At 41.8% G+C, this 16215-nt stretch overlaps 1 protein-coding gene across 1 annotated transcript in view; it reads right to left on the bottom strand.

The window, feature by feature from the left end:
• The window catches only part of PKDCC (protein kinase domain containing, cytoplasmic), a 32963-nt gene continuing 16768 nt past the window's right edge, over positions 21–16215 (bottom strand). Inside the window, exons 4-7 of the mRNA XM_021390480.1 lie at positions 14093–14172; positions 13088–13195; positions 3679–3852; positions 21–1259 (exon numbers count right to left, since the gene is read on the bottom strand). Coding sequence (XP_021246155.1) covers positions 1174–1259; positions 3679–3852; positions 13088–13195; positions 14093–14172 — 448 coding nt within the window. The 3' untranslated portion in view covers positions 21–1173. The remainder of the gene's footprint in view (positions 1260–3678; positions 3853–13087; positions 13196–14092; positions 14173–16215) is intronic.

Here is a 16215-nt window from a genome sequence, read left to right as displayed (position 1 = left end):
CAAGAAAAGCAAGTAGGAAAGAGATTGCATTTATCTTTTATTTATTACAAAAATAAATCATTTAAGAAACAAATGCACATTTTTTTTCCTGGCTGTACAAACTACAAAACAGTATGACATTGGTCACTTTAGCATTTACTTTATTGCTTTCACTGAAAGCAAATTCTCTAGACACACCATGCCTATAAAAAGCATTTTATATAGAATTAAGGCTAGCGTTCAATTACCATTATTAAGGTCATTTACTTCATTCACTCTAAGAACTAGCAAGCGGTGCCTTAGAAAACCACGGATTTGATGATAAAAATATGAATAACTGCAATACATTCCATAAAATAGTCCTGTTCTACCAGATGGATTGCTTTGCCAGTTTGTCAAAGATGTGGCTTCATGAACAATTCAAACTTGATTCAACAAAAGTCTTAAGCACAGGCTTAATTGTAAGCATATGCTTAGGCCTATCCCTATTCAGCAAAGCATTCAGCACTTGGGTAAGTCCCGGCCTTTCAGTGGGACCATTCATATGCTTATGTGATTTGCTAGACCTACAAAATGGCTCTTTTAAATTAAAAAAATGAACCTTTGTGATAACGTTGGAAGCAAAAATGAAAATTAGCTACAGTCTTGCAATTTTAAACATAATCAATTCCTTCATTTTGACAAACGTTGCTATTGCATATTTGACAGCTTTAACATGACTGCTGATTGTCTTCAGCAATGTTTGATATTCAGCTTACAAACTGATATGCTTCAGTTACTCTGTTGTGATTGTACATGCTCAAATAAATATCAATGCAGAGGATACAGACTTCTTGTAGAAATAATCAACTTCTGTCCCTGTACACACATGCACAGGTCAGAAAAGTCACACCAACCTTGGTTAGAAAAGCTTGAGCTGCCAGTTGATTTATAACCAGAACTAAACCCCAACAGTGTATTGTAGTTTGTATTTTGCTTTGTTTTAAAATCACATTTTTCAAAATGTTGTCTTATTGCACATTCATCCTGGTCACGCAGGTTACTTCTTAAAAGTTTTGTTTAGCACTCTATAGATTAGAATGAGTAATAGTGCAATTATCTCTCCGGCCACAGCCGTCCTATACGTAACAGCTGCCTATATTTATACACAAACAGCTCCGGTCACTCACACATCAGACTGAGCCACTTTAGCTGTCAGTCTGTCACTTTCACATATGTTATCTTGTCAGGATCAGGCATGATATGATTTGAAGCTGCCTTGAAGAAGACAAGCTGCCGACCTGCACGGAGTAGGAAAGGGAGGAGAAAGGGGAAAAAGGTAATTAGAAGTGATGAGCAAAAGATTGCCTGCTTTACAGTAATGACATTTCGTATTCACAGTCAATCTATGCATTCTTTAGGCAATCCATCACTGAAGTCTTTCTTTCTTAACTTTACCTGTAAATTGTAATACTTTCACTTGAAGTTACACTAAATCTTCCTTGCTTTCTGTACATTTCGACAACTATGGTCAAGATAGATAAAGCTGCATACAGTTAACAAGGTAAATGAGGGAGTGGTCTGAAGGTTTTAATATAAATGTAACAATCTTTAAGAAGAGAAGGCTTCAAAGACTCTCCCACTGATATAAATGGACCTGGGGTCAGGACTTCAATGAAGGAAAGTCATTTGATTGCACAGGAGAGCTATCACCTTCGCATGCTTGAATCTTTGTAATACTGATCAGCACAGTATGATTAAACGACTTCCACTAAAACAGCTCTTGCTGATCATTTCATAGCTCTAGGTTTTATACATGCTGGGGCAACACTTTTACTCTTCATACAAAAAAAAAAAAAAAAGTAAATAAATAATCCAGCAAGTGATAACCCCCTGGGCAATGTAAGGCACCAAATTCAGCTCAATTCAGTGAAGTTTCATTTAGCACTGCCTGTGGGAGCTGCAGGACAGGTCTTGTACTTGCACATCCCCATCTCCAGATAAGTTCCTGCCCTCCCATAGATCTGGCAATTGCCTCTCCTTGAAGCAGAGGCTGCAGAAATTCTCCAGCTCTATTGAACCTCTGCCATCACTCTCTAAAATTCAGAACACCAAGTGCTCTTTACTCCCAGCCTGCTTCTCTAGGGGGCTCCCATAACACTATTTTCTTAAAAAGTATCACATGACAAACGGGATGCTTCAACTCCTGACCAAATTTCCATGCTGCAGACTGCAGGGATTCGAGTGCTCACACATCAGGGATGGCACAGAGAAATGCTATTTCAAGTAACACTTGAAATACGGCTGCTGCATTTTGCTCACTTTTAATACTATAAACTGAGACAGGGGCTGCTGTAAACTTCCTAGGAAATCCCACGTCCCATTAGAATTATTTTTAGCATGTCAGTTAACTTCAATAGTCTGATAGTCTCACACGATGAGCAAGTAGTCACTGATTAATCACAGGCAAATTTAATATGAACTTGTTTTTCCTGGTTCCGTGGAAGTCTCTGTTCACACCTCTTAGAAGCTCAAGAAATACGGAAAGCTGTAGCACTATATTCCCTAAAACACCCTGGCATGTCTGAAGTTTCTCCTCACTTGTGATACTTTCAGACCTGGAGGCGTGCACCAAGAAATAGGCACATATGTAAGTCTGGTTTGGTGTGTATTTATTTTGCTCCGCTAAGCAAAACCAAAGCACCCAACTGCACACAGGGTAAATTTGGATGTTTAGGCATGCTGTGATCGCAGTTGTACAGACATAAAGTTGAGCCTCAGAGCCTAAGTAATTGCCACGCTGAAGTCTGTGGTAGAGAAAGGCCTTAAATCAGCTTTCCCAAGGGTTGGCTTGCACCAGCCACCCTTCCTCCCAAAGACAGGAGCATGGGAGACAAGCTGTCCTTTGCTGAAATTGGCAATCCCAAGCAGGAAAATAAATGTGCAAGTGAGGGGAGAACACACAGCAGTCTCAAGTTGGGAAAGTCCACAGGACACACACACGGAACCAGTCACTACAGGAGGAAAACCTCACACTGAAATTCGGTGGGGGCCTTACAGAATGGTGACAAAAGAAGACCAACATGGTCCACTCCACACTATGTGTACAATCATGTCTGGTTTTAGCAGACACTTGCAACATTTTTGTTTCTCAGCATGCTGTGGAGCTCCTCAAAACCATTGTCAGCCTGGTTCAGCAGCCAGGAGCGATGCTCCGCCAATGTTAATCGGCACAGACCGCTTGCCTGCAGGGGAACCACACTGAGACTGCCAGGCCCACAAAACCTTTGGGGAAGTGTATTTATCTTTTCAAGAAGCTTATTCTGGTAGACAAGAAAAATGAGCTGTGGTAGCAAATGGTTTTCTCCCTTAGCAGAAAGATTTTCCCAGATGAAATGCGTTGGGCCTTCCACTTCTAACTGGTTCAAACCCTCCCTCCTCGCCACCCTTCAGACAAGCCCTGCTGGCAAAGCACACCAGCGGCAGAACATTCCTCTCATCAGACAGGAAATCCCAGCTAGATGCATGGAAGAACCTGTTTGGTTTCGTGTCAAACTGCAACAATCTCATGGCTTGGAAAGACGCATGAAAATCCACGTGTTGGACCATGGCCTGCACATCTAACTGTGGAAACAGATCACAGACTTCTCCTGTCACCTCTGCAAATGTTTTGTCTAAAACAAAACATTGGTGTCCCCTTCGGCAGCACCCATGACCTACCTGTCCAAGTTGTCTGGTTGGTTAGGACAAAAGCTTTGCACTGGGAGTAGCTGTCGCAAATCTCAATGGCTTCACTGACATCAAACACAGAGAGGAGGCAGCCCTTGTGATGGTAAGATGGCCAGCATCTGTAGTTCTCATCAGGAATAAAGGCTTCAGGCACCCGCCGGTACTCTGCAAATAACAACAGCAAAGCAATCGTTTTGAAAGGGAACCGCTTGTTCTTAGTAGGCAAGGTTTATTTTTACAGCTTAGGAGAGGAATATATGACAAAAAAAGGTGACTGTACCAGTCCCATTCCACTCCCAAATGTGTTTATAGCTCTGCACCTTACTTTCCTGTTCCTTCCTTCCTTCTCACCTTTTTTCTTCCACAAAGCGCCTGTAAATAAACGGTCTGCGCACAAAATGCTTTCTTCTTCCCCAGTGTGCAGGCAAGGCTCTGGTTTTACAGAGGGAAAGAAGATTTTAGGGGAAGAACGTCCCACTGAACCAACATCTCCAGTCAAATGACCCGGCCGACTGTCCCACTTCCCAGGGCACGTGGCTGCTGGGGAGCTTACCAGGCACTCCAGCCCTCCCTCGTGCTCCCAATGGCACACCATTTTCCTCCACCCCCTTTCCAGGAAGAAGAAAAGACAGCCTTTTAATTAAGCAAACTTCTTTGTTTTGCTTGCTCAGATGAGCACAAAAGGGGAGTTGCTCGTTGGGCCTCCAGGAGGAGGAGGGAAAAAAAAGCACAAGGAAGCGCGGCGGCTGCCCTGGGCTCCACACTGCCCAGTGCGCTGCTCGTCCCCTTGGCTGCCGTTCAGTCTCCCTTGCCTTTATGAGCTCCCCTTGTTCTCTGTTCACAGCTCCTCTTGCTTTCCCAGCCGCTTATGGGAGTTTCGCTAATGAATGCGCCAGCAAATTAAACTAATCATTTATAAACATCTCTATTTAGCTTCCAGACACACAAACAGATGGTTTCTCTCCTGTCGCTTCCCCTCCCACATCCTATTCAAAAAATAAATACATTCTATATTTCTTCTAATTGTATCTATTATGGAAACCAGAGCTGCCTGTCCTGACACACAGCCTATTCTTAAGTCACTTTGGTTCAGGCATTTTCTTCCTGACATGGCAGATTCAGCCCGCCACTATTTCAGACAGCACATTTTACGAACGTCACCAAGCCAGCAGACACACTCGCCTCTAGTCTAAACTGCCAGTATTTCAATCAGGAAAAGAATTGCACACCCACAAGCGCTCATTCACACCGCATAGTCTGAAACAGTAGGAAACAAATCCAGTAAATACACTCTTTTTTAAGCCTGTCTCATTAAAATTACCACAAGACACACTCACAAACAGGAAGCAACATCAGAGCCGATCATGTCCCACTTACATCAAAGGCAAAAATCCCTTACATTAATTTACGAAATGCAGACTTACACTCACGAAGAAGAGTAAAAGACTAAAAATGAAAAATTAGTTTCACATTAGAAGCATTCATTTCACCATCAAAAATATATACACATTCTTTCTGAAGAGGTCTCAGAATAAATCAAACTGCTACTGACTGGATAGGTAAAGTCTTTTTTCTCCCTCTGTGGAAACATAAATGAATCTAAGTGAATAATATCCCTTTATCTCTGTATGTTAGCTGTTGAATATTGATCAGCACCTGGCAGCCAAGGCAAGGCAAACAGTGCATGCAAGTGAGAGGGAAAAAGGCGGAGCGTGGTGAATCATTTGGGCATCTTGGAAATGGGAATCGACAGAGGTGGGCCAGCAACAGCTGTGATGGTGAAAGTGGGGTCCTGGCTCATGGGGCAGGGGGGTGATGCAGCCTCCAAGCTGGTACTTAGGGTGCTGTACCCGAGCGGCCAAGGGGATGCAGCATGACTTCCAGGGAATTGGGACTGGCAAGGGCATGGGGTCGTCCCAAACCAGCCAGGTGCTCCTGCCACCTTGGAAAGCCAGCACAGGACTTCCTCAGAGATTACAATGGATAGAAATCATATGAAACTCATTGCAATGCCAACCACGCACTGGTCTGAGGAAACCGTAATTTTATCCAAAACTCACTTTACCTTGAGTAGGGAAAGGTAGCCGCCTTCACTCTGCACAGAAAAGGCAAACATTCCTGGAATCTCTTGTTTACACAGCACAAATTAGGGAGCTGACCCCTGAGCCTGAATTTGCATGAGTTGAGAAGAATTACACTCTTCTCAAGAAGAGTCATTGGAAGGGCCCTCCTGATGGATGCCCCTTGGTAGAAATCTGTCCCGGCCATGATCGGAGCCTCCTGCTTGTCCTTGCCTCCTCTTATCAGCCTCAGCCAACAGGAGAGAAACCTCACTGCAACCAGCTCCTCATTCACATCCAGATGCAAGTCAGAGGGAAATGCTCATGTGCAGGAAAGACCTAAATGCAGGAGGAACCCAAACATCAGTACTCCTTGCTTCAGTGTAAAGGGCTGTTCGCCACTTAGATAAAATCTGCCTAATAAACTGGAGATACAGCAAAGCTTTCCTGGGCTATCACAGCACCGTACCTTTCACATCCAAACCTTTTCAGCCTTTTGTTTCTAGTTTTCAAAACTCAGTAGAGGCTTCGCGATGCGCCCTGCGATATATATCAACACAAAAATGCTATAGCGTTTGTCTTGTGTTACGGACACAAGGCAAGTCTATCAGACCCCAGAAGTGGTTTCTCCACACCTTTAAATGATCATCCTAGTCACCTCAGCACAGTTACTTGCTCAATTTAGCAATTCTCCACCAGGTTAAAGGCAGCTCTAGCTCAGATGTTTGTCCTGCCAAGACGTGAAACTTGCTTAAATGGAGTCCATGGAATTTGAAGGCTCACAGCAGTAAATCACATCATAAAAAGGTCAAAGTTCTGGTCGATTTCCAGACTGATGGTGTTTAAAACCAATAAATACTTGCCTAATACTATAAATGCAGCCATAAATTTACACTTTTGTGTACATATATGTAGTTTGACACAAAGTATATAAAGTCTATCAAGGTAATGGCAAGGAGCAGATCATAGATACGCAAGACGCTCCTACCACTATCACAGCAGAAAAAGCAGCTTTTTTTCCATCTACTGATGTTGTGAGGGCTGTAGCAAATAAATATATAACGCAGTAAGCTTGAGCTTGATGTCACTTACAGCAGATTTACTCCAGCTTAACATACGGGAGCTGATTCGCTGCTCACAGCTACACAAATAAATCCTACCAGGAAACATTTTTCCTGCCACGTAAATATTTTGGAACTTCAGAATATCTTGCTACGCTGAATCCGGGCAGTTCTCAGAAGTTTTCTTTTGCAATGTTTTTAATAGTTCTAAAATGTTTTTAGAAGTTTGCTCTGGATGATCAAAACATGTTGTTTTAATGTGTCCAAAATCTTCAGATTTTCTTACAGCAATAGCCAGCCCTCACAACAGCCACAGCGATTTTCAAAGCACACGCCTTCTTGTATGCACCTCAGAAACAAACTGCAACCTCACTGACCAGTGCAACAGCTATAAAAGAAAGCCAGCACTTTAAAATCTCATTCTAAAATCTTTCCATCAAGAATCACCTGTGTTGTCCCAAAGCCGACCATAATCTATAAACATACTCGTTTTCACTATACTAGACTGAGTCATATAAAAAACTCCACAAGTATACTGTAAACTATGTGAAACCGCCTGTGGTTTCCCCCCTTTAGGTTGTTTGAGTCACCCTAAATCTGACTTTAATCAGTCCTAATGACCGTTTATTTCAGCCACGGCAGCCAGATTGCACTTTTACTACCAACTACAGCTACCCATTGGAAATGTGCCCAGTTTTGTAGTTATCACCTGCCAGTACAGCATGGGTCAGTGACATCGATGCAGTAATGTTCATCCTTGAAAAGAAAGCACGTTACTCCTTTTCCTCCTTTCTCTGTTCCACTATGGGAAAAAAAAGAAAAAAAAAAAAAAAAACTCTGGCAGCCAAATCTGGATTTTCTTTTAATTGCTTTGCTTACAAATAAGTAGAAAGAACCTCATCTTGCTAATCATCTTGGTAAAAGCAGTACTGAGCAGTATTTTGCTATACGGTCCTGCTGATTCCCAGGGAGATTAAGGAGCATAGAATCAGATCCTAAATAGGCAATAACACACTTATGCTTTTTAGCACATTATTTTCTGCTTAAAATTTCCTCATGTCTCAGTATCTCACATTTAAAGGTTCTTCCAAGAAAAAGCCTTATGTGCAGTTGTGCTAAGGAAAGCCATTTTTGGTGCATCAGAGAGAATGACTCGCTAGGTATATCCTGTATGTCTCTGCTTTTAATTGTTTCTGACAAACCCCGCTGTTTGGAAGGACAGGAACGGCTGCCAGAACGTGGATTTGCTGCAAGACGAGGAGACAGCACTGCTTCTCTGGCGTGCACTTTTGTCCTTTGGCTGATTCACGCATGCAGACTGCAAGCAAATCCTACCTCTTCCCACATGCTATTGTGCTCACAACAGAGCTGTATTTAAACTGGCATGCCTGCTGTCCCTGTAGCACAAATAAACATGGAGAATGATAGATTCAGTGACATTTTATTCCCATTAACATCACAGAGCAGGAGCTGCACAGACGGGGTTCTGGGGCTCAAGATAGGCACCAGGCTGCCCATGAAACAGCAAGGCAGCACTGAGGAGACTCTCTGCCCATGCACCTTCACCTCTCACAGCCCATCACAAAGCAGCTTTTACATCCCTGGGAACAAAAGGCAAAACGCACACGTGCGAGATAAAGCAGGAATCCAGGCTGCAAGGACTGCGGCCTGTTCCCAGCCAGGCCTGCGAGTGCCTTCACCAGAACCCTTCTGGTCTGGGTGTTCTGGCCTGCCGTAGGACAGACAAGCGGCCTCCAACAGTATCGCAGCAACCTTCCAAAAGTTCCCCTCACACATGCACATGTGTGCAAACACACACGCCCTGCTTGACTCCAATAATTCTTGGGTAGATTTACAATTTCCTAAGCAGGTTGCTATAGTGACCCTGCAGAATATTTTTTCAAAACACTGTTGTACTGTAAATGTTTACATACAGCATAACCCTGCCAAATTGTCTTAAGACAAAGGAAAACACAAAGTGTCTTTGCTTAATGTCCAGCCTTCCAGCCTTTTTTAGCGTCATGGCCATACTTCCAACTAACAAGAGAAGCTTATTACCCCTTTCTGTGGGCTTGCACACCCTTAGGCCTAATAATGGGTCATCTATTAGCTTTAATGAATAACAAAGCTATCGGATTTACTAGTGTTAGCTGATTTCACGCATTTCTGAGTAAATTCTGAGCTAACTGAAAGGTTGGGGCTTAGCTCGAGGGCCAGACACCCAGTTGCTACAAATCAACAACACTCGACTGAAGTAAAACATATTTTGATACTGAGGCAGGGCATCACTGATGAGCATCAGTAGATTTCTTATTTCTTAATCTTGATAATCACTTTAGATGACATATACCAGAGGAAATGCATGGTTTCTGGTTTAATTCATTCTTTTGGATTCCAGCAAAAGAGACCAAGAGTCCGCAGAATATAAAGTATTTGCTCAGTGTTGTTTTAAACACTGTAATGTTCCTGTGACAACATTTAACAGTAGTGTGATTTATGATTACAGAACACATATGAAGCTATCGAATGTCTCCTGCACCTCTACTCTGTTTCTTAGATACTAAAGCAAAGTCCAGAGCATAATATAATTTACAGCACTATAAAATGTTTTACAACTGAAGCACAGTGAAAGCTTAATATCCACGACCTTCTGTAATATGACCATGTCATCTTGTTAAACTTTCTTTATGGGAGCACTAGAGCTGACAGGAGCTTTCCTCATGTCACTTTCCTGCCGATTATCAATATCACCTTTCTCACTTCACGTTGTTCATAGGAGGAGGGCTTCCTTTCAAAAACACAGGTTCAGATAGATAACAGACTGTTTTCTAAAAGTTTATGTTTTAGTTACAGCCTTAGATCATTTGCCCAAGATCATGATCTCTTCTTTCCCGCTAAGAATTTACAATGCTCCATCCAAGACGATGGATAATTCAAAACATTTAGACCAAAGACAAATTCTGAAGCACCATTACTCAAACCTTCTATGTTTTCTTTTTCAAACAAAACAAAATATTGCAATTATTAGATCTGAATTCTCCTCTAGGATTTCAATAAAGATCATCTACCAGGAAAAGGCCTTCTTTTGTCACAACCCTTCATTGCCTGAGAGATAGAGACAGTATTCTTTTGTCATTTTATCTGCTTGGAAAAGTGAAAGCCTTGGGAGCCAGTCACTCTGAGATGTTCATTGTCCAAAGAAGAACTGATGTGAACTTGTGTCTGCACACTAGTGTATAAAGGCAAAGCTTTGATTAACTTCATTCTGGACTCAGAACCAAACCACAATCTCTAGTTTTATCTTAACCTGACACTGGATTGGAAAATACACTCCTCGAACTTTCATTGTACTACAGAACAAGATGGAAAATGTTTTAAAAAATCCCATAATCTCACCTAAATAGTTTTCTTTGATTTCAGAGAGTAATGCAGGGTCCTCCAAGATTCCAAACAGAGACAAAGCATGACCTCAGCTGATAGCATAGGAAATAATCACAGTTGTCCCTTTCATACTCCTCTTCCACTATCTGCCAAGAATTATACAAAATGTTTGACCTGTTTGGCTGCTCAGCCCTGGTTTTGCTGGTCAAGAAGCTAGTTCAGTTGGGAATGCCTTCCAGCAGCAAGAGGATGACCACTCAGTCACTACACCTTTCTAGTATCTCTGTCACCCCCTCCTGCAACCCTACTGTACTACAGAAGAATTTCTGATGTATTGAATAATCTATGGGCTGAGGATATTAAAAATGAATTCTAGCATGGTATTACATGTCCAACATTAGTTGGAGATAGAGCACGCTTAGGATAAAAGCGATAGGAATAAGCAGGTAGGGAGGGGCATTTTACCCTCATAATATGACTTCATGCTTTTCTGGCAAGCAAAAGGAGCCTTAAAACAGAAATAAATTACAGCCCCTTTTCTGTTTGGTTAAAGTAGCCTTAGAACAAACAAGAAACAGGCCTGCACATCTTAAAGACATGGCAGCTAAGTCTGAAAACATATCTCATCTAAATGTAATTTCCATCGAGATATCTGATTTCTCAGGCTTGCCATTGGCTGAGATCTTTTTCATATCGGGGAATTCAGTATTACATTCCTAATCCTTAATTTAGTACCCTTTTAGACTGGTCAGATACAATACACATATCTGCCGATTTTCAACATCTTTGCTCAAGCTGTAGAGCAGCATCCTAAAAATAAAAAGGGTTTCTTCCATGGAAGAGCATTACTAGCTGTGAAAAAGGACGGATTCTGTGTTACATTATCCAGGATTCTATGGAATTAAACTGACACAAAAATGTGTAATTTTTATAGCAGCCAAATATACATGGAGAATATTAGTAGCAACTTGCACTGTCACATTTACTACTACGGTCCTAAGCTTTCTTCCCTGAGATGCTTTATAATCATGACAGACCTCTAAAATTCAAAACTTCATATTGTTCTGATATGGCAGTTAAACTGGAATCAACCAGCATCACAGAAAAACTTCAGCCCTTCTGGCACTTCTTCAACAAAGGACGTGTTTGTACTATCGATTGTACTGCTGAAAATAATTTTGCTGTGTTGACAGGCATCACTCAGCACAGACTGTGATGAAAAGCTGAAAATTAGAAAGTTAAATGAACACCTGCAACAATTTTCCTGCCAATTTTACAACAAAATAAATATTGAATTATTCTGATAAGTGGGTCAAATTCATCCCTGGTGTCATGGCCCTTTGAGGTTAACAGTGCTACAATAGGATTGAATTTGGCTCCCGTGTCTCTTTCACAGAGAAAATGCTTCACTGAACTTTCAAAACCTTCTGTGCCAACATTCATCTTCATTTAGAACCCATCTTTTCTTCTTTACTGTGCTTTTGGAGCAAAACTGTAATTTTCCTATCAACTTGCAATCAATTATGCTGACAGTTTGACATGAACACTGTAGATACACAAAAATAATTTGCAAAACAGCTTTTTCAATTGTTAGGCTTAACAGGAATTTCCATCACACATAATCTTCTTTGACATGCACAATTCCACAACCTATCCTTCCGGGAAGAATATGCAACCTTCTACATCACAGCTGCTTAAATAGCATTTTACATACCTGCAGTGCTGCAGAGATTTTATGAAAAACAGAAAGATGCTGGGTGCAGCCTCATTTTGATGCTGTCAGTTTTTCCTTTTTTTTTGATTGCTAATAATACTTTTTTTTTACTTTTTTTTCTTGTGAAGGAAGATGAAAGTTTTCACTTGCTATCTTGATTAAGTTGTGAGAAACTTTTGCCTGACCAACCTAGTGGCCTCCTATTATGGTGTAACTGTGTCAATGGAGATGGGAAGAGCCACTGATGTCATCTATCTGGACTTCAGTAAGGCCTTTGACATGATCCCCCACAACATCCCTCTATCCAAACTGGAAAGATATAGAATTGATAGGTGGACAAGGACATGTTACAAAGCATCCAGAGGAGAGGCCACAAAACTGATCCAAGGAATGGAACACTTTCCATAGAAAGACAGGCTGAAAGCAGGGGCTGTTCAGCTTGGAGAAGAGAATGCTCCGTGGAGACCTGAGAGCGGCCTGTCAGTATTTAAAGGAGGGCTGTAAAAAAGACAGAGACAGACTCTTCAGCAGGGTCTGCTATGACAGGACAAGGGGAAATGGTTTCAAACTAGAAGAGGGGAGATTTAGATTGGAAATAGAAAAAAAAAGTTACAGTAAGGGAAACACTGGAATAGGTTGCCCACAGAGGTGGCGGATGCCCCATCCCTGTAGATTCTCAAGGTCAGGCTGGGGGGGCTCTGAGCAACCTGATCGAGTTGTAGGCGTCCCTGTTCATTGCAGGGCAGTTGGACTAGATGACCTTTAAAGGTCACTTTCAATTCCAGTGATTCTATGATTCTATGAAACTCGTATAAGTCTTAGAAAATTCTCAGAGGGTCAGGGAATCTTTATGGGATTCCTATTTCAGTGTTGGTGTTTGGGCAAGTTCTAATGTTCCAACAGCAAATAAGTGTGTGTATGTGATTAACACATTCTTCACAGACTCTCTAGGAGAGCCAGGCTTTGCTGGGCTTCCTTTTACCTGTGCAGCCTGCTCACCTCTATGCATGCCCAGCCACCACGTTCAGTTGCAGAGGGTGCCCAGGAAGCAAAGAGTAGACAATTGATTATTGCGTGCATGACTTCAACAGCCTGTAAGCTCTCTGTTTTCTAGACCTTTTCAAACCTCAAGTACCAGCCAAAGCAAAGTCTTTAATCTTAAGGTTCAAGAAAGAATACCTTACCAGATTTCGATATCCGGGTAGTGTTCTGCAGGTACTCTCCACTCTTATACAGATTGAAAACTCTTTCTAGTTGAGCAGCTGTTTCATCTATCCCCCAGTGAAGCTCTCCTTTAAAGGCATATAAAAAGCATGATTTAGATGAGGAGCAACCTTCACAGAACTAAAGAGAGGCTGCATTCAAAGAAGGGCTGCTCCATGATGGTGATGTGATGTGGATGCAGAGTCCATCAGCTACTACAAAGTGTCCGTGAATCAGATTTCATATCTGACGTGAGCTAGGTGTGTCAAATGCTGACTCATCCTGCTGGGAAGCCCAGGCCTGTGGGCAGAAAACGCTGCGTTGAGCTCCCCAGATGGTATGAACATCAGCCAATGCAGGGAACTCCAAAGGATTTGCCTGTTAGTGGCCTGGCATCATTCAGTTCCCAATGGAACACAATGCAGCGCAAGACACAAAGCCCCTAGACCAATGCACCAAAAGCCCTCAAAACAGAACTGTGGCTGCATGCAGCTCCTCTTGTCCCAAAGGCACTACCTTGGCCATCAGTGAAGGCCTATGATAATTTCACTTGCCTCTGGCTCCTGTGGTATAAAAGAACCAGCGTTACCACTGGCGACAGAGAAGTAAGCATCCTGTCAGTAGTTAAGAATCCCCTTGCTAGAGGCAGGGACTCTCCAGACACCACAAGCAGCTCTGCACCAAGGACCAAGCTCTCCCTGTGGGACAGGAGGCAGCACAGCCTCTTGCCACGATGACTTTTGTCTAGATTGCTCCTTGGGATAAACACAGAAACTGCACTCATGCAGTTCACCCCTGTGCAAGTGGGATCTAACTGGTATACAGGGCTCTTTTTGCCCTTTCTGTATGGGGTGAAATTTATCCTGAGTAGGAAAACAATCCAGTTTCCTTACAACAAATATAAAAGCAGCATCGCCCCATGCCCCACATGCAATAGTCACACCAAAAAAGGAAATACTTGGCATTACCACATCCAGTGTGATTACCTGTGGCATTGACTATCTTATCCAGCAATGGTCTCAGCGAGGGCGGTGCGCTGTGTGGTAGGAGATATGTGAAAAAAAACCTGGAAAGGAAAAGTAACCCGTGCTGAAAAATGAAAGAGATTACAAACATGAAATAACTACCGAACAACTTAAGGAATGAAATTCCTATTGCTTGTAAGCCACTGACCTATTCAGGAAATAAAATCGTATTCTATAGTCAAATATAGCAGAGCGTATTCACACAGCTGTCTGGCATAACTAGACCACGCTGCCATATACAAGGCTGCCTTGTAACTATGTGTAAACGTTCCGTTAATGTAGAAATGTGCTGTGAAGCCCCACAGATTGCAACTCTTAGCAAAGCTGTCTGTACCTTGACAAACTGCAAGGATGCCATCAACCTCAGAAGTCTCAGGGGCTTTTCAAGACTTGAAGTGCATAAATCAGATTTCTGCTCATTTCAAAGAACTGACTGTTACTTTATTTTCTGCAGTTTTCCTGGACTTTAAAATTAATAGGGAAAAGAAAACCTTCTTCTGTTGTTTTCATGCCACTGCAATTCAGAACACCTTTTCTGTTCTCATCACTTATCTAAAATCAAGATGCATTCATGTGGATAGTCACGTTTGGATGGATACTCTCCATTTTTAATTGCAAGAGGGAAAAGAATATGCCTTTATTTAACATCACTTGAAGTATACTTAATTTCACATTGTTCCTTTACATTTCTGTTTCTCTCCCAATATTACTAAACTCTGTAAATTCAGTGTCATAGCAACCTAAGATAGAGATGGACAGTTCAGGATCTGACAATATAAACAGAGCTATCGGGCATAAATATTAGGTAATGAGCAGAATGGTAACACAATTAGGAAATTGCCCTGCTTTACATCTAACCTGCAAAGCAAAGTAAACGTTTTTTCATATACAGAGACCACATTGTCAAACAAAAACCTACAGTGAGTCATACTCGGGAGCAAGACTAGCAGATGTCTTATATAAGCACAAATTAAAAAATTGAGTTACTGATAGCAAAAACTGATCACAGGCACAGGTATTATTGAGTTGACATATTCCACTTACACAATGAATATTTCCTCAGGATTTTAACTCCCTTCTGATCCCTTACAAAAATAATATTTATGATTTTCACAAGCGGGATTATCTCCAGGTAGGTTTTCCTAGCCATGGTCACGAAACATCCAATGAAAACAGACACAAAAATCTAAAGAGCGGAATAACATTCGTATTGAGTAATTTATCTGGGAAATTTTACCTCATTTTTTCTGCTTAGAAAATAACCATAAGCAGAGTCCAATTGATTGTGAACAGCACTCTGTAAAAACTCAGAACAAAAAGTGAACTGCCATTTACTTTTGTAAATGCTGGACAGATGCAAGTCACGGAGCTTATTGTTCTTCCATGGCTATATAAATACCTAACTTGTCTTAATGCAAACACCCACATGTGAAATGTACAGACACTGGTGTCTGAACAGCTTAATTACATGAACATTTGTTATTCATAGAGTGTAGGGCCAGTGGCATCATTTGCGATCTGCCTAACACAGATTGCCAAATTCTTTCCAGTCTGTTCCTACAGTCTTGTCTTCGTTTTTTTTCTCTGAAGCACTACCTGATCTTAACTGCCAGTGATGGAGAACTCACCCATCAGTCAATAGTTCAAAGTATTAACTGGCGTTACTTTTAAAACTATTCAATACTTTTAAAATTAGTCCCCCAAACATTTGGAATAAAATGCATAGAGAAGGATTTACAGCAGAAGGTAACAATCTGAAAAGTAACACGATTCAAATCATAGAATCACAGAATGGCTTGGGTTGGAAGGGACCTCAAGGATCATCAAGTTCCAACCCTCCTGCCGCAGACAGGGCTGCCAACATCCAGATCTCGTACTAGATGAGGCTGCCCAGGGCCCCAAGCAACCTGGCCCTGAACACCTCCAGGGATGGTGCCTCCACAGCCTCTCTGGGCAGCTGTGCCAGCACCTGACCACTCTCTCTGTAAAGAAATTCCCCAGACATCCAATCTAAACCTTCCCTCCTTTAGCTTAAAATCTTGCATAGGAGAATTTTTTTTTTCAAAATGTTTTCCCTCCTTTAA

The sequence above is a fragment of the Numida meleagris genome, chromosome 3, assembly GCF_002078875.1.
Source record: "Numida meleagris isolate 19003 breed g44 Domestic line chromosome 3, NumMel1.0, whole genome shotgun sequence".
Lineage (NCBI taxonomy): Eukaryota > Metazoa > Chordata > Aves > Galliformes > Numididae > Numida > Numida meleagris.
The sequence above is the reverse complement of the archived record's forward strand: the minus strand, read 5'-3'. Positions and strand labels throughout refer to the sequence as shown.